The 19244-nt window shown below is 44.2% G+C and overlaps 1 protein-coding gene across 1 annotated transcript in view; it reads right to left on the reverse strand.

Moving 5' to 3' along the window:
- The window catches only part of LOC311125421 (ephrin-A3-like), a gene marked incomplete at both ends in the record, with an annotated part of 116499 nt that overhangs the window by 5693 nt on the left and 91562 nt on the right, over positions 1-19244 (reverse strand). Inside the window, 2 exons of the mRNA XM_084158402.1 lie at positions 2896-2961; positions 3573-3883. Coding sequence (XP_084014528.1) covers positions 2896-2961; positions 3573-3883 — 377 coding nt within the window. The remainder of the gene's footprint in view (positions 1-2895; positions 2962-3572; positions 3884-19244) is intronic.

Genomic DNA, 19244 nt, shown 5'->3' on the forward strand with positions numbered 1-19244 from the left:
CTAAAAAATACACACACACACACCACCCGAGTGGACACTTCAATAGATTAGCCCTGACACTCAGAGAGGGGGTTAAGGTGATGTGTACACAGAAGCTGACACTGGCCTGAGTGTGGGATGTATTAATGGTGACAAGGTTAGAGAAGTGGGGGGGGGCTTTCAGCACAGGGCTTTGATCAAAGGCCTGCAGGAGAGAGAGGCTACTGGAGTAAAAATAACACAGAACATCACTATCAGAGAGCGCATCAACTATCAGAGAGATGCAGAAATGAGCGAGAGGGGGAGATGTTGAGGAGAGAGAGAGAGAGTGTGAGACAGAAACAAAGAGAGGGGAGTGGGGGAGAGAGAGGGAAATAGAGAGAGATAGAGGGAAAAGAGAAAGAGGGGGAGAGAGAGAGGGAAAGCATCAGATAGAGAGAGAGCACATCAGGATAGAAGAGAGAGCATTCTTATCAAACACTATCAGAGCACTGAGACCCAGAATAACACTGAACATCACTATCAAAGCCCTGGAACATAGAATAGCATAGAACATCATACCAACCCAGGAAGATAGAAATGAGATAGAAATAACCTCACTATCAGAACCCTGGAAAAACACTGTCAGGCTGTAGCCTCAGGTATCCAGTGTCAACTGTGTGTGTGCGTGCACTTGTTTTCCTCCATTATCAGGACCCCAATGTCGTAACATTTCACCTTAATGTCCTGAAAAGGTAGGAAAACAAGAGCTTTTTTGAAAAGTCAGGTCCCGAATTTGTTCAAATGCTATTTTAAGCTTAAGGGTTAGGTTAAGGGTCAGGGTTAAGGGTTAGGGAAAAGAGGATTTTTAATGCAAAAAAAAATGTGCACTACAAAAAGTCCTGAGATTTCACGAAAACACAGTTGGGTGTGCGTGCGTGACGGTGTGTGTGTGTGAGTGAGTGAGTGAGTTCTAAACTTCCTTAATAAGCACAATGTCTTGAGCAAAAGCCAAATTGGATTTATACCAAAACATCGCACGACCGATCATATTTACACCCTACACACCCTGATAGATAAACATGTCCACCAAAATAATACCAAAATGTACGCTTGCTTTATCAACTTCCAAAAAGCATTTGATTCTATTTGGCATACAGGACTGTTCTACAAAGTTATTGAAAGTGGTGTAGGGGGTAAAACATATGACATAATTAAATCAATTACGTGTAGCATCAAAATTGGCAAGAAGATAACAGAATTCTTTAACCAGGGGCGGGGCCTTCGCCAGGGTTGCAATCTGAGCCCTGCACTCTTCAATATTTACATAAACGAATTGGCCACTATTCTAGAAAAATCCCCAGCCCCTGGTGTTAGTCTCCACAATTCAGAGGTTAAATGCCTACTCTTCGCAGATGACCTATGCCTGCTGTCACCCACAGCACATGGCCTACAGCAGAGCCTGGACCTGCTAGAGCAGTACTGCCAGACCTGGGCCCTGGCAGTAAACCCAAAAAGACTAAAATAATGATTTTCCAGATCTCAGGGAATTAGACCAAAGTTCTCAATTGGTACAAAATATATAGAGTACTGCACACACTACAATTACTTAGGTTTAAAAATGAGCTCAACTGGACACCTTAATGATGCAGTGAATGAACTGAGAGAGAAAGCACGCAGGGCATTCTACGCCATTAAAAAATAAATTCAAATTGAAATACCTATTAAAATTAGGCTAAAACGAATTGAATGTGTCATTGAACCAATTGCACTTTATGGCAGCGAGGTGTGGTCCACTTGCAAAACAAGATTTCACCAAATGGGACAAACATCCCATTGAAACCCTGCATGCAGAGTTCTGTAAGATTCTCCTACATGTCCAGAGGAAAACTACAAACAATGCATGCAGGGCAGAATTAGGCCAATATCCACTTATAATACAAACTCAAAAAAGAGCAATTAAGTTTTGGAAACATCTAAAATACAGTGACCCCCTCTAATATCATTACCAAGCCCTGCAATACCAAGAGCTGAGCAAAGAAAAGAGTCCCCTCATCCAGCTGGTCCTGGGGCTGAGTTCACAAACCAGTTCTACTAACACATTAAAGCCTCAGGACCAGAACATCCAATCGATCAGAATAAACCAAATTACAACACAGTCAAAACAAAACTACATTTCTTATTGGGAAACACAAGCACAAGCACAAAGTAAAATGCAGTGCTATCTGGCCCTAAATCGACAGTACACCGTGGCTAACTATTTGACCATGGTTACTGATCAAAACCTTAGAAAAACCTTGACAAAGTACAGGCTCAGTGAGCACAGCCTTGCCATTGAGAAGGGTAGACACAGGAAAACCTGGCTCCCTGTAGAGGAAAGGCTGTGCAACCACTGCACCACAGCAGAACCTGAGACAGAGCTGCATTTTCTTACAAAATGTAAAAAATATAAAACAATTAGAGAGTGTCATTTCCCCAAATTTGAAACAGTTTTTCAAGGTTTCAAAGACCTCTCTGATGAGAATAGGCTACCCGTCCTGTTGGGGGAGGACGCAGAGAGCTGTGGGTTGGCAGCACACTACATTGCTGCCTGCCATAAGATGAGGGACAGTGTCTGACAGACCAACCAACATGCACATGTCCTCTATATTGTTATTGTTCAATGGTTATCTTGACCCTTGGTTATTGTTGTTACTGTTGTCCCATTGACAATATTGATTATTATTATTTTAATTATGTTAATAGTGTAAATATCCAAAGTAAGCTTTGGCAATATGTACATTGTTACGTCATGCCAATAAAGCAAATTGAATTGAGAGAGAGAGAGAGAGAGAGAGAGAGAGAGAGAGAGAGAGAGAGAGAGAGAGAGAGAGAGAGAGAGAGAGAGAGAGAGAGAGAGAGAGAGAGAGAGAGAGAGAGAGAGAGAGAGAGACCCACCTGTGGAGCAGCAGACGTAGACTCTCAGTCTCAGGCAGCTGTGGCCGTGGTGATGGGTAGGCGTGGCTTCAACAGAATACAGATACATGTCAGCCATGTGCCATCTATAGGCCAGCCTATGAACTAACACTCAGAGTCTATGTCCATGTCCCAAATGGCACCCTATTCCCTACATAGTGCACTACTTTTGACCAGAGCCTATATAGCTCTGGTCAAAAGTAGTGCACTATGTAGGGAATAGGGTGCCATTTGGGATGCGGACTAAGTGAAATGGTAATTATAGTTTATTACAGCAGTTTAACACAGCTATTAGTGGTAGGTTTATTCACAAGGAAGGAAGTATATTTAGGACTGTGGTGTAAGAGTTAAATTAACTCATGTTGAATGACTCACAACTTGAATGCTGTAATAGTCCAACTCTAACTTACTAAGGTATGTGTGTGGTTGTTACATATTGGTAATGGCTGAAGTGAGTTCCCACTTACAATATAAAGTACCTGCACTTGGTACACTTGGGAAAGCGCTATATAGATAGCCTATGCAATCCATTGTCATTACTCGACTATAACACCATATAGAGAAAGAGTACCTCAGCTCCACCAGTTCCAGATGTAGTAGTACAATCATCATTACATAATTATTGTACTCCTATAGAGACTTAGCAATATTCCACTCACATATGTAGTAGTACTCGTGGCCCACGTTGAACTCGTAGCCCAGGGAGAAGGCGCTGTAGCGCTGGAACTTCTCAGAGAACTTGATGGGCGCCTGGGGCGCATGCGGCCGGTTGCACTCCCAGCGCTTGAAGCCCATCTGGGGGTCGCAGGTGCGGTAGCCGCGGTAGCTGACCATGTAGAGGACGTACTGTTCGGCCACGGTGCGCTCCAGCGTCCCCCGCTGGCTGGTGGCGGTAGTGTTGTAATGCGGGCAGTAGATGTCCAGGTAGTCGTTCACTGCCACCTGCACCGTGTAGCCCTCCCTCCGTAGACTGGAGAGAGGGGGGGGGACGGAGAGAGGGAGAGAGAGAGGGAGGGGGGAAGGGAGAGAGAGAGAGAGAGAAGGGGGAGAGAGAGCGAGAGAGAGGGGAGAGGAGAGAGTGGGGAAGGAGAGATAGTTGGAGAGAGAGGAAGAATAAATAAAGTCAGAAAAATAGGAGAGAGATGGAGAGGGAGAGAGATGAGAGAGAATAAATACATGGATGAGTAACAGCATACTATACAACTCACCCTGTTAGAATGAAGTGCTTTTAACAACAAAACTAGTGGCAACTGCCACCACCACGAAGGAGAAGAAACCTTAACTTTGCTGGAGTATTGAAACACATCACCCTGAGATGTTTTGAATCATTACATGGTGTGTTGTAACACCACTTAACTAAGTGTTGTGCAACACCTTGCCAGAGACTGGGAGCACTACCGGTAATGGTTGAAAACACTATTTTGGTATTTCGAGTTCTATTTAGTGCAGAAATAGATCCCTTCTCTTTTGGTCTCTATTCCTCTCTCTATAGCTTCTAAACATTATTATGGTGTTTCAAATCCTGTATAGTGCAGAATTAGATCACTTCTTCTTGACTATTTTAATATTTAACATTGATTTATATATCTGATTTGCCAGTTTAACCCATTTTGGCAGGCATTGTTGAGCACAGTGCTCAATCCTCCAGCATTAACTACAGATTTTACAGCAAGCATTGCAGGATACTGTATTTGCCTCTACTATTAAAAGTTGGAAATGAGGGAATGGGTCGTCTCATCATCATTGAACGTCATTTTGCCTGACGGTTTTGATATCCGTTCATCCATTACACCTCATGGCACAACAAGCTGATTAATACTAATATAGAAGTTACTTTTCTTTCTTCGAACATACAACATTGTGTATAAGAATCCTAAAGTCAAAAAATGTTGGCAAGAGCCATGTGACAAGATAGGAAGTGCAAGGAGATTAAAACCAGACTTCCAATGAGTTCAATCACAAAATGTTCTCTATATTTGGTTATCCTCATAAACGATACTTACATTTTGAGCAACATATTAAGCTGGATTTACTCTTACATTTTTGTGTAAAATGAAATTAACAAATCAGTATACAAAGTATACTGTATGTTGGTTGTTGTTGTTTTTTGTCCATTTCAATTCACCCTAGATTTTTTTTTACAGTGTGGCTGTATGGTTGAGTGTTTAAAATTCCAATGAAATTCCAATTAAATAATATAATATGCCATTTAGCAGACGCTTTTATCCAAAGCGACTTACAGTCATGTGTGCATACATTTTTACGTATGGGTGGTCCCAGGGATCGAACCCACTACCCTGGCGTTACAAGCGCCATGCTCTACCAATTGAGCTACAGAGGTCCATTTATGTGTAAATCTACCATCTTACTTCCCCAGAAGTCAGGGGTTCAATTCCCGCTTCCATCTATCCCAATTTCACTCCTATGTCTCCTCCTGTTTCTAATCTGTCTAAATAAAGCATTGAAAAAGGTGGAATTCCACAAAAAAATATTCTCCATAGGCCCTTATCATCAATCAATATTTAGGTTATAAAACATTAGAATTTCTTGACTATTTTGTTTTATGAGAGACACAGTCGGCAAAAAAAAAAAAAAAATAGAAAGTGCCATGATGCTGCTTTTTACATGCACTGAAACCCCAAAAAGTGTTTTCACAACACTCTTAAAAACACCAATATTCAGATTGAAGAACCACTTTGGGTGTTTCAAAGTACTTCTATTCTGTTTTCTTTATGTGTATCATCACTTACATTGGGTTTACATTCAATCACCCTCCAAACACCAGATCTCAGGTTAGGTGCACTACTTTTCATGGTTTAATTACTCAATCATGGTGTTTTGAGTTTTTTTATTTTTACAGTGCACACCTTCAAGCCTCCTGCCATTCTCATGAGCATTGCATAGTCTTGATAAGTGAGGCGGAAGGAGATCATGTCATTGGCGATATGGCTCTTCTACCACAGGGAGGATGGATACACTGATGTGAAGGGGCTAGGTCCCATGTGCCAATGGCGACCGAACACAGTGTACCAGAAGTACAGAAGATCAGTCTTGGGTTGGGACATGTGAAGTGTGTGTGTGTGTGTGTGTGTGTGCGTGCATGCATGTGTGTACACAGTCATCACTGTCAATCAAATAAAAATACAAAATATTGGTTGCATACACATGTTTAGCAGATGTTATTGCGGGTGTAGTGAAATGCTTGTGTTCCTGTAGAGAAGATGATGTGACATGATTTAACATCCTGCCCCCATGACAGGGCTTGACATCCCACTGGGCAAAAACTGGTTGAATCAACACTGTTTCCACATCATTTCAATCAAAAAATTTGATGACGTTGAATCAACGTGGACAACTGATTGGATAAGCAAAAAATCATCAACATAAGGGAATTTCTTATTTTTTTCACCCAACTTTTAACCTAAATCCAATGGCCTAGTGAATTTTGCTGATTTTACGTTGAATTCACGTTAGTTGACACCTCAACCAAATGTAAATCAAAACTAGACGTTGAACTGACCTCTGTGCCCAGTAGGATGGCTGTTTATCATACTATGTATATTAATTATCGTAATTGTACAAAGTATTATTATACAAACTCATTACACCTATCCTGAAGGGATAGAGAGGACAATTGATGAGATGTGAGTAATCCTTAGCTGTGGGTGGGAATCTGTGTCAGGATAAATGGCATGGGAAATCTGCAACAACTGGAGCTGTATTGACTACTATGTAACAGTAGGTGGCAGTATTGGGATGCATTCAGCCCTAGGGGTTTCTCTCTCTTTTCTCCTTCTTACAATCTCTCTCTCCTCTGACACACACACACACACAAAATGAGCAAACGCTCACACACACGCGCGCCATCGCACACAAGTGCACACACATGCAATGCACGCACGAACGCACGCACGCACACACACACACACACACACACAATACTAAGTATGTTCTCAAGAGAGATTATTATTCAATTACAAAATGAGGATCAGAAATGTCACAACCCCTCTCTCTCTCCCTCTCTCATTATAGTGTAGTAGAGTAACTCCTTTTCTGTGTCTTTTCCTCCTTCACCCTCGCTCCATCTCTCTTTATCTTTCCCCTTCTCCTCGTTTGCCATTACACACATGCTAAGACAGATGAATATCATATCCCTTAACCACTGTTCTTTCCCTGTCATAAATCTTACAATATCTCCTCGCTCGTACCCCACTCCTCTCTCAGATGTTGGATGACAGATATTTGTCTCAGAGTGTTGCAAAAAGAAACAACACAGCCATGCTTCAAAGGGACTATATTTAGAGAGAGAGGGAGAGATGGGAGAGAGAGAGAGAGAGAGAGGGGAAGGGAAAGAATGAGAGAGGGAGGGAGGGAGGGGGAGAGGAAGGAAAACGAGAGGGGAAAGAGAGAAAGGGGAAAGAGAGAGAGAGAGAGAGAGAGAGAGAGAGAGAGAGAGAGAGAGAGAGAGAGAGAGAGAGAGAGAGAGAGAGAGGTGAGAGAGAGGAAAATAGAGTAAGAGACGGTAAGAGAGGGAAAGGAAGAGGAAAGATGGAGAATGTGATGACGGGGAATCATGGATACAAATGGAATAGAAATGCATAGGGAAAGGAGCTTCTGTCATTGAGAGAGTAGGGGGAAAGAAAGGATAGAATGTGTGTGCATTTACAAGTGTGTGTGTGAATGTGGGTGTGTGTGAGCATATTTGAACACTGCTGCTTTAGTAGCGCACTCTACGCATAACATAACATAACATAACATAAGGGTTAGATCCCAGTTCCATCACAAAGGCACATACAGAGTCAGAGGTGGGAAGTGGGAGGAGGAAGATGGAGGAGGGAGATGGACAAGGATGCTCTATAGGTGTGTGGAGTCACAGACTTATAGAAGCGGTCCACTTAGTGACAAATGAGGTGATGGGGCGAGGAGGGAGGAAGATGTAATAACAAAGAGAGGGAGAAAGGAAGAGCGAGGAGGGCTAGTGGAGGAATCTAAACAGGAGAAAGAGGGGAAAATACAGTGAAGATGACAAACAAGTGAAAACAAAATGGAGAGAAAGGGAGGCATAGGGAGAGACAGAAAGGGAGGCAGAGGGAGAGACAGAGATGTAGTGCACCCCAGGGATACACACATATGTAGTTAAGTGCAGGGGGAAAAGAGTGATGGTGCCTCTCTTTCTCATCCTCTCTGTGCATTGTCTCTGTGTCGTTTCTGCTGTATCATCATCATTTTCCTGTGAGTGGGAAAGCACTGCTCGTTAGTACAGCCAGCACAAGCTGGTGAAGACAGCCTAGAGAGAGGGGAGCGAGGGAGAGAGACGAGAGACAAAGACAAAGATAGCACCACTGTCTCCACTAAAACGTATTTTGAGAATACAGCCGCTATCAATAAATAACAAAGAAACTGCAAACAGACAACAGTGGACAGAAACTAAGGGTCTGCTTCTGCAGTGGAAGATCTAAATAAAATAAAATGTCCAACCAAACCAACCTCCATTGTGAATGAGCATAAACAAAATGCCCATTACCATTACATCACAGTTAATACTGTTACAGTAACAGCATTGACTGTTAGTGATAGTAGATCACTAGAACTACATGCCGTTTACATGCAGGCTGCTATCTGACCATCATATCTAACCAAACCTCTCCGTTGTGGATGACTATAAACAATATGGTCATTAATGTTAATCATTACCGTTACATCACTGTCAGTACCATCACAGTAACAGCATTGACTGTTAGAAATAGTAGATCACTAGATCTGCATGCTGCTCACATGCAGGCTGCTGTCTGACCTAGCCTGACGACTCACACTAAGTTCTTCCGCTGCTCAGTCGTTCGCTACATAATTTAGTCTGAGACTGCCATCATTGAAGTCGTTTGTGGTGACGAGGGGCACGAGAGGGCGTTGTACAAAACAAAGTAATCAGTGATTGGATAGTCTCCAATCAGAGCATCAAAGCCAAAGACACATTTTCAAACCACCGCTTTACCCACGTGTGTTCTGGCTCTGGCCCAACCCATTGTTTTCTGGACCAATCAGACGGACCTGAATGTGTTCGCATTCGGTGAAGCGTCAGGGAGGTACTCAAATCAAGACTCATTTCAGAGAAGAAACGTCTGTGGGCGTGGCGTAGCGTTTACAGTCACAGTATTGACTGTTAGTTTTAGTATTGTATCTGCATGCCGCTCACATTCAGGTTAGTTTCTTAGTCTGACCATCAAACAACCTTCATTCAATCTCAATGAAATCATTATGACATCATCAATCATCTCCCTCAAGGTCACCATGATGGATTTACAGGTGAAACACAGCTGCACTCATGTAATAAATGTACCAGTAAAATAGCGATGCAATCGTGTAATAAATGTACCAGTAACATAGTGATGCAGAAACAATTTCTTCCTCTGATTTCTCCAATCGTCTAACTAACAGAACACCGACAGGCTCCTCTAGCTAGACAGGGACAGGCTCTGCTGCTTTTCCTCATACCTCAGCACCAAAAGTCATTACATCGTCTCCAAGTAAAAGTACACACCGTCTCCAGCAAATCCTCCCTCTGCTGATTGGGTTTACCTCGCAATTAGCGCACCGTTTACAGTGTTTCGATCCAAAATGGAGGCTGAAAACAAGTGCTGAGGCGTGGGGGAAAAGAGCTAGACGCTGCAGCCTTTCAGGCCTGGGATTACCACTAGATCTGACTGGAGTATAGTGATGATTCAGAGATGACTCAGGGTGGTGGTGGGTGCTGCTCTACACTTTACACACACACAGACGCACAGACGCACACGCACAGACACAGCACCAGTCTGAGTAATTCTGTCTGACTGCACACATTAGGGAAACAGGTCCCCATAGCTAGTGGAGCCAGGGTTTGGGTTTGGGTTAGGTTGCAGATTGGAGCTACTAAATGAATACCGTCCAATGACTTTAGTGATGCCAGTATGTGACAGAGTCTCTCTCAGGCAAAACAGCTAATAGAGGGGGCAGGTGGAAATGAAGGCCGCTCTCTGATTGGTGGAGAGCTGATAGTAAAAGACCACTAGGTGATGTCACACCACAACAAATAAATACTAGTGCTTTCTTTACAGGGTATCAACAGAGGTATGAGAGGAGTGTATGGCTGCATCCCGAATGGCATCCTATTCCCTATATTGGTAGTTACAGTCTTGTCCCATCGCTGCAACTCCCGACGGTCGAGAGCCATGCGTCCTCCGAAACTCGACCCTGCCAAGCCGCACTGCTCCCTTAACCCTGAAGCCAGCCACACCAATGTGTCGGAGGAAACACCATCCAGCTGGCGACCGAAGTCAGCTTGCAGGCGCCCAGTTGGTCAAGGAAATCCCGGACGGCCAAACCCTCCCCTAACCCGGATGACGCTGGGCCAATTGTGCGCCTCCTCATGGGTCTCCCGGTCACGAACCCGGGTCTGTAGTGATGCCTCAAGCACTCCGATGCAGTGCCTTAGACCGCCGCGCCACTCGGGAGGCCTTATCGTGCACTACTTTTGACCAGGGCCCGGTTTCCCAAAAGCATATTAAGGCTAAGTTCATCGTTAGAACCTTAAGATGCCTTTGGGAAACCGGACCCAGAGCCATATGGGCTCTGGTCAAAAGTAGTGCACTATATAAGGAATGGAGGGCCATTTGGGACATTGTCCTATCTCTGAAGGTGAGTGGATATTAAAGGCCTCTGGCTCACCTCTATTCATTCTCAAAGTGCCTCCTGATGAAAAGCAGATCTCATTCTCTCTCTTTCTTTATCCATTCCCTCGTTCTCTCAGAAGAGCTGTATTGATACCAATACAAAAAGCTGTGGTGCAGATGAGGCTCACTCTGCTCGCTCTCTGAGAGCACACTAAATGGGTTGTGTCAGAAAATGGAGGCTCTCATCACAGTGAATTCTCCACAGTGCCCACCTAAGTGGGAATGTCAGGCACATGTTGTGTTGCGGCGAAGGTGTAGGATAACACAGTCCTTATCTTGTAGACGTGTCTCCTCTCAGGCTAAAGGCCACATTGATGAGACAACAGTGTAGAAGAGCCAAGGGGTAAGAGGACTCCTGGAGGAGGTATGTGGACAGACATGTGCGCACACTAGGACATACAGACGCACGATAGTAGCACTCACTCACGCACGCACGCAAACACACACACACACACACACACACATTTTAAATACTTTATTTGAATCCACAAATCACATTACAGTCAAGAAGGATTCAAACATTTCAAAGGACACGGATATCTGGACACTACAGATGGCACCTTCTTCTCCACATAGCAAGGCTGCCCTTGACTGCTGACACGGAGCAGTGCCTCGCTATCTGCTTGGACTCTGTCTAATGCAGGCCTGAAAGCCATGTACTGTCAGCCTATGTACACTGAACAAAAATATAAACGCAACCTGACAGGTGTGGCATATCAAGAAGCTGACTAAACAGCACGATCATTACACAGGTGCACCTTGTGCTGGGGACAATAAAAGGCCACTCTAAAATGTGCAGTTTTGTCACACAACACAATGCCACAGTGGTCTCAAGTTTTTGTGTGCAATTGGCATGCTCACTGCAGGAATGTCCACCAGAGCTGTTGCGAGATAATGTTATGTTAATTTCTCCACCATAAGCCACCTCCAACGTCGTTTTAGAGATTTGACAGTACATCCAACCGCCCTCTCAACTGCAGACAACACGTGTGGGGTGGTGTAGGCGAGCGGTTTGCTGATGTCAACGTTGTGAACAGAGTGCCCCATGGTGGCGGTGGGGTTATGGTATGGGCAGGCATAAGCTACGGACAACGAACACAAATGCATTTTATCGATGGCAATTTGACTGCACAGAAATACCGTGATGAGATTGTCACGATCGTTTACGCACGAGACGGACCAAGGAGCAGCGTGATAAGCGTACATATTTATTTAACGTACTTAACACACGAAAAAACAACAAACAAACGATACGTGAAGTCCTAGGTAGACTAAATAACATACCTATCCGGAACAAGATCCCACACCGACTTGTGCCAAACAGGCTGCCTAAGTATGGTCCCCAATCAGAGACAACGAGCTACAGCTGCCTCTGATTGGGAACCACCCTGGCCAACATAGATCTAAACCAGGGGTGTCAAACGTACGGCCCGCGGGCCGGATCAGGCCCGCAAACGGGTTTAATCCGGCCCGCGAGATGATTTAAAAAAAAATAAAAAAATAAAATATATATATATATATATATATATATATATTTTTTTTTTGTAAAGTATAAAAATGCGCTGCAATTTTTCAATAAAATAAACTGCTTTTCCAATTGCGTCCACTGGATGGCGCAATAGCAATTGTGTTAAGCAAGCAAACTGTTTATACCGGGGCAGAGCAAGTAGGTCAAGCACGTGCAGCCAATGAGCTACTTTGTTTTGCCCGCAATATTTATTACGGCTTCTACTTTTAACATTATGTGCTTTGGCACCCTCATTGCCCCAATATGTCTCTGTCAAAAAAGAGAAAAGTGGACGCAGAGTGCAGAGTGTTCCAAGAAAAATGGTCATCCTATTTATTCACAGAATTGAATGGGAAAGCTGTATGTTTGGTGTGTTCAGAGCATGTTGCAGTGCTGAAAGAATATAACCTTCGTCGCCACTATGTGAGTCTTCATGCCGACAAATATGACAACTTTCAAGGACAGCGGAGATGAGAGAAGGTGAATGAACTGTTGGCGGGTCTGAAGAAACAGCAGTCTGTGTTTACTCACAGCCGAGACATCAGTGACGCTGCAGTGAAAGCTAGCTACCTCATTGCTAATGAAATCGCAGTGGCTTCAAAACCATTTAGTGAGGGTGAATTTGTAAAAACATGCATGATGAAGGCAGCGGAGATTGTGTGCCCTGAAAAGCGGCAGGCTTTAGCAAATATCAGCCTGACAAGAAACACAGTTGCAGACAGGATTTCCGATCTTTCAGTGGATTTGGACAGCCAGTTGAAGCAAAAAGTAAAGTCATTTATTGCGTTTTCGGTTGCAATTGATGAAAGCACGGACATTACAGATGTTGCACAACTGGCCATTTTCATCCGCGGAGTTGATGACACATTAACCGTCACCGAGGAGTTAGTGGAGTTGGTGCCGATGACAGATACAACGACAGCAGCTGATATTTTTACCGCACTCGTCGGCGCGCTGGACAGGGTCGGAGTGGACTGGTCCCGCGCTGTCAGCCTGGCTACAGATGGTGCGCCCTCAATGATCGGGAAAAAAGCAGGCGTTGTGACAAAGTTCAGAGAGAAAGTGCAATCTGCAAATGGAGGACGTGATTTTTTGACTTTTCACTGTATTTTGCACCAGGAGGCTTTGTGTTGCAAGTCATTAAAGATGGATAACGTCATGAAGGTGGTCATCCAAACTGTTAATTTCATCCGATCCAGAAGCCTGAATCACCGTCAGTTTGACAGCCTTCTCAGAGAGAAAGACCACATCTATGGCCTGCCATACCACACTGAGGTAAGATGGTTAAGCCGAGGTGCTGTGCTGAGGCGTTTCTTTGATTTACGAGAAGAAATTGAACAGTTCATGGAAGAAAAGGGCAAACCAGTGTTAGAATTTCATTCCGCAGAATGGATGCAGGACCTTGCATTTATGGTGGATGTTACAGAGCACCTGAATAACTTGAACAAACAGCTGCAAGGGCGCAACAAAGTTGTCACGCAGTATTATGACAGCATACGTTCTTTCAAGTTGAAGCTGTCATTGTGGGAGACGCAACTTGCCGGTGGTGATGCAGCTCACTTCCCCTGTCTGAAAAATGTGTGCGCGACCCAACATGTGGCAGACATGAAGCGGTTCAAAGATAAAATAACGGGACTGTTACGGGAGTTTGAGCAACGCTTTCAGATTTATGTTTATATGTTTTTATGTTGATGTGCTATTGTTTTTAATTGATTTTATTTTATTTGTATATTTAACCTATTCTTGACTCTGTGGTTCTTGCACTTGTTTGGGGAACAGGATTTCATTATTTTTATCTACATTTCTGCCTGAGAAATGACACCCTGATATAGTTCTGTGATCTGTGATATACTTCTGTGAATCACTGAGGCATTGTGTGTTTGTGTGTTCTTTGTCCTCAGAACTTTCAAATAACTTGAGGTGTTTTATGATTAATAGTGATGTTGTGCTTTTGGACACTGTCCTCAGGCTCCAGCTTTATGTTTATATGTTTTTATGTTGATGTGCTATTGTTTTTAATTGATTTTATTTTATTTGTATATTTAACCTATTCTTGACTCTGTGGTTCTTTCACTTGTTTGGGGAACAGGATTTCATTATTTTTATCTACATTTCTACCTGAGAAATGACACCCTGATATAGTTATGTGATCTGTGAAACAGTTCTGTTAATCACTGAGGCATTGTGTGTTTGTGTGTTCTTTGTCCTCAGAACTTTCAAATAACTTGAGGTGTTTTATGACTAATAGTGATGTTGTGCTTTTGGACACTGTCCTCAGGCTCCAGCTTTATGTTTATATGTTTTTATGTTGCTGTGCTATTGTTTTTAATTGTTTTTATTTTATTTGTATATTTAACCTATTCTTGACTCTGTGGTTCTTGCACTTGTTTGGGGAACAGGATTTCATTATTTTTATCTACATTTCTGCCTGAGAAATGACACCCTGATATAGTTCTGTGATCTGTGAAACAGTTCTGTTAATCACTGAGGCATTGTGTGTTTGTGTGTTCTTTTTCTTTAGAATTTTCAAATAAACTTGACGTGTTTTATGATTAATAGTGATGTTGTGCTTGTACTATTTTGGACACACTGTCCTCAGGCTCCAGCTTTATGTTGTATGTTGATCGTATTAAAACAAAGAAAACAATCTGAAGTTGTTGTTTTTAAGTTATATATATACCATGATTTTTCCGGTCCGGCCCACTTGGGAATAGATTTTCCTCCATGTGGCCCCTGAGCTAAAATGAGTTTGACACCCCTGATCTAAACGATCTAGAACCTAAACATAGAAAATATAACCTAGAAACTACACACCCTGGCTCAACTTTAAAGAGTCCCCAGAGCCAGGGCGTGACAGTACCCCCCCCCCCCCCCCCCCAAAGGTGCGGACTCCGACCGCGCCACATAAACATAAACAGGGTAGGGGCCGGGTGGGCATTCCACCTCGGAGGCGGATCCGGCTCCGGGCGTGACCACCACTTTCTCTCCACCTCCCAGTTGTGCCCCTGGTCTGGTCTAGCACCGCTGACTGGAGCTGGACCCGACGACGGTGAATCTACCCGACGACGGTGGACTCTGGACTGGAGCCGCTGACCGGAGCTGGACTGGGCACCGGTGGAGCGGACTTCTCTGGCTCCGGAGTGGAGCGGCTGACCGGAGCTGGACTGGACCCCGGTGGAGCGGATTGCTCTGGCTCCGGAGTGGAGCAGCTGGCTTGGTGCGGGGAGCAGGAACGGGCCGGACTGGGCTGGGAACACCCACCACTGGCTTAGTGCGGGAATCAGGAACGGGCCGGACCGGACTGGCGACACGCACCACTTGATTAGTGCGAGGAGCGGGACTGAGTTCCTTCATTAACCCCCGCTCCTTCTGCTGCCTAACCAGCTCCTCTCGCCGTGCCTCTACACTTTCCTTCTGCTCCCTCTGCACCAATGACCCCCTTAATCTGGCGGCCTCCTCTGCTAAACGGCTGAACCGCTCTATCGCGGCCTCCTGCTGCCTCGTCGTCCACGGCTTGAGCCCCCCCCTAAAAAAATTTTGGGCTTGTCTCTCCCCCGTGATCATGGCCTCCATCCCTCTTGCCAGACTCTCGCTCATCTCCTCCCAAGTCCATCCTCTCTCCTCATCACGCTACTTGATCCAGGATTGGTGGGATCTTCTGTCACGATCGTTTACGTACGAGACGGACCAAGGCGCAGCGTGATAAGCGTACATATTTATTTAACGTACTTAACACACGACAAAACAACAAACAAACGATACGTGAAGTCCTAGGTAGACTAAATAACATACCTATCCGGAACAAGATCCCACACCGAACAGGCTGCCTAAGTATGGTCCCCAATCAGAGACAACGAGCTACAGCTGCCTCTGATTGGGAACCACCCTGGCCAACATAGATCTAAACGATCTAGAACCTAAACATAGAAAATATAACCTAGAAACTACACACACTGGCTCAACTCTAAAGAGTCCCCAGAGCCAGGGCGTGACAGAGATCCTAGGCCCATTTTCTTTTTTTAAGTATCTGTGACTAACAGATGCATATCTGTATTCCCAGTCATGTGAAATCCATAGATTAGAGCCTAATGAATTTATTTCAATTGACTGATTTCCTTATATGAACTGTAACTCAGTAAAATCTTTGAAATTGTTGCATGTTGCGTTTATATTTTTGTTCAGTATATATGGCCGAGACTCCCGAATATCAGCACCACACGCTTGCACTGATAACCGAGGCTGTTCAGGCATGACACGAGGGGTTGGTATTTCAGTAACTTGTCAGCAAAGGCCTGCTCCATGTAAGAGTGAAACGAGCAACCCACTTCCAAAATGGACACCTCCCTCTGTTCTCCCCACCACAACAATATCTGGCATATTTGGTATACAAGAAAACACATTTTCATCAACATCAAACCAGCCTCTCACCTCAGTAGCTATCAGGTCGACAAGGCGGTCATGTCTAGCTATGTACAGGTCTTTGTATGAACGGGAACCATTAACAACATGTGCAACAGACTCTATTACATTTGACTCGTGTAAGAGACACACACACACACACACACATACACCGCCAACAGACAAACACATGGACCGAAAAACAAAGAATGCCAGCGAACAGCCCAAGAAATAAACAGACAAAATAAGCCCTATAATTATAGAAAAGTAAACTCAGGAAGAAACACACTGAAGCCATTAGAGAACAGAACCATACCTACTTCCAAGGTTTCAAAGAGCAGCGTATGAGCTTTGAAGTGCGTTGTATGAGAGCCTCAGCAGCTCTCATAGGAAGTCTACCACAGTGGGGTGTTAGCTTTCTCAAACCTAACTCTTTAAGCCTCTCCTTTGGGTTGGCACTGAGAGAGAGAGAGAGAGAGAGAGAGAGAGAGAGAGAGAGAGAGAGAGAGAGAGAGAGAGAGAGAGAGAGAGAGAGAGAGAGAGAGAGAGAGAGAGAGAGAGAGAGAGAGAGAGAGAGAGAGAGAGAGAGAGAGAGAGAGAGAGAGCGCAAGACAGAGAGGGGGGGGGGGGGGGGGGGAGAATGAGAAAGGGGGAGAAAGGAAGAGTGAGACGAGAAAAAGAGTGCTACCCATATTTAGTCTGGGCCTTCATCACAGTGCCAACCTCAGGAAGCCCAATAGAGTAGCGTGGCCTTTTATGTCTAAGCCAGAACAACTGCAGGGATTTACGCAAACGTGCATACACACACACACAAATCCACGGTATGCAAAGCTGTGCTCGTGAGCATATCAACACACATACATTGCTTATCCTTATACAGACATTGTCCACATACAGTTACCCATATATCCCATATAGCACACTGTGTGAAAATAATTCCAACATACTCACACAGAAAGGAGAAAAACACACAGTATGTATGCTCCAGGGCAGGCCTCTCTGCCGCAATGAATATTTGATCCCTTCTTAAAATAACCTGTCCCTTTAAAATATCTGTTTGTGCAAACAACCTACAGCTTGCCTTACACAGCCAAGCGAAGACACCCACTGTACTTATTTACACATTACACAGGAGTGCACCGATAATGCTAAACGCCACATGCTACAGCACACTGGAGCAGTGCTGAGGAGAACTACTAAGCTAGCGACTAAATCTGTATCCTGGTATAAGGTGAGTCCAGGCCATACAGGTTTAGAGCAGCCAGAGCGGTGGAAGATGGACCATATTTCGCTTCCTGAATAATTGACTGGCACTCTATTCTGTCTCTCTATATTCCGTCTCTTTCTCCCTCTCTCTCTCTCGTTCTCTCTCGTTCTCTCTCTCTCGCTTTCCCAGGGCCATGACTTGGGTGGCAGGTACATAAAGACCTTACATAACAGGTGAGAATATATACGTTCATGTATTCTCAAGGTATTCTCTGTGATAAAGCATTCAATTGGGTGAACTTACAGTATGTCAATGTTTTCTCCAAGGCAAGTTCTTTATTCTGACTCCGTGTCTATGCAATACCCAGATAAAGACAGTCTGCAAGTGTAGTTATGCTGTAGGATGATTGCAATTTTATTTGTATTTTTCTAATTTGGATTCAAGGTTCTTATGAATGGAAATAAGGGAACACAATGGAAATAAGTCATTGACTTTGTGTCATCCCTGAAAAGTTAAAAGATGTATGTACTGTGTGTATATGTATTTTGACGCAATAAAGTCAATGAAATCAACTGAAATCAATCAATCAATCAATCATTAAACAGTTAAGTGGCTGGCTGGTCAAGGACCGCCAACCATATTGAGAAGACAAAGGTGGGCATTAGCTGGAATTACATGGCAGAGGGAGGGCAAAGTAGGTGCTAAACCAAGTGCAGCATAATAATACCCAACAATAATCTCATACTTTCCAAATTCACAAAACCCCCCATCATTGAAATCCCACTCCAGAATTGGTCATAGGGCACAATGTATAATCTTGTATTATCCTAAAATCTCATTTCTAAAGTCCATGTTGTAGTTTGTAGCAGGTGGCTATGGTGATCATATTAATGAACGAATGCGTATGCTTTGCCATCTCATCATGGAAATGCCCGGCACTACAGCACAGTGGCTGCGTCCGAAATGGCACCCTATACCCTATTTAGTCTATTTAGTGCACCACTTTTGACTAGAGCCCTATGGGGCTTTATTCACTATAAAGGGACCAGGGCGCCATTTCAAACATACCCAGTGACACCAGCTGAGAAGCAGGAGACAACAGAGAAGATTAAAAATGATAGACCACGACAAGAGCCCAGCAGAGATGACAGTTATGGAGGACAGCATCCAAGATCACACATGAGATAATTGGTGTAAAGAATACCTCTCTCTCTCTCTCTCTCTCCTCTCTCTCTCTCTCTCTCTCTCTCTCTCTCTCTCTCTCTCTCTCTCTCTCTCTCTCTCTCTCTCTCTCTCTCTCTCTCTCTCTCTCTCTCTCTCTCTCTCGTCGTTGGAAAGTGGCACTCGGAATGGTCGTGGGCAGCAGATCCCTGCTTGGCACGCTGTCACACCACCGCATTGAGGAGTTTTTGAAGACGATTGGAACAAAGCCTTGGCTGTGTCATCTTTCTTTGCTGTGGGGCCTGGTCTGATTTGGCCTGGGCTGTACTGTGGCCCAGACAACACTAACGTT

This window comes from Coregonus lavaretus (genome assembly GCF_964263955.1).
Source record: "Coregonus lavaretus genome assembly, chromosome: 3".
NCBI lineage: Eukaryota > Metazoa > Chordata > Actinopteri > Salmoniformes > Salmonidae > Coregonus > Coregonus lavaretus.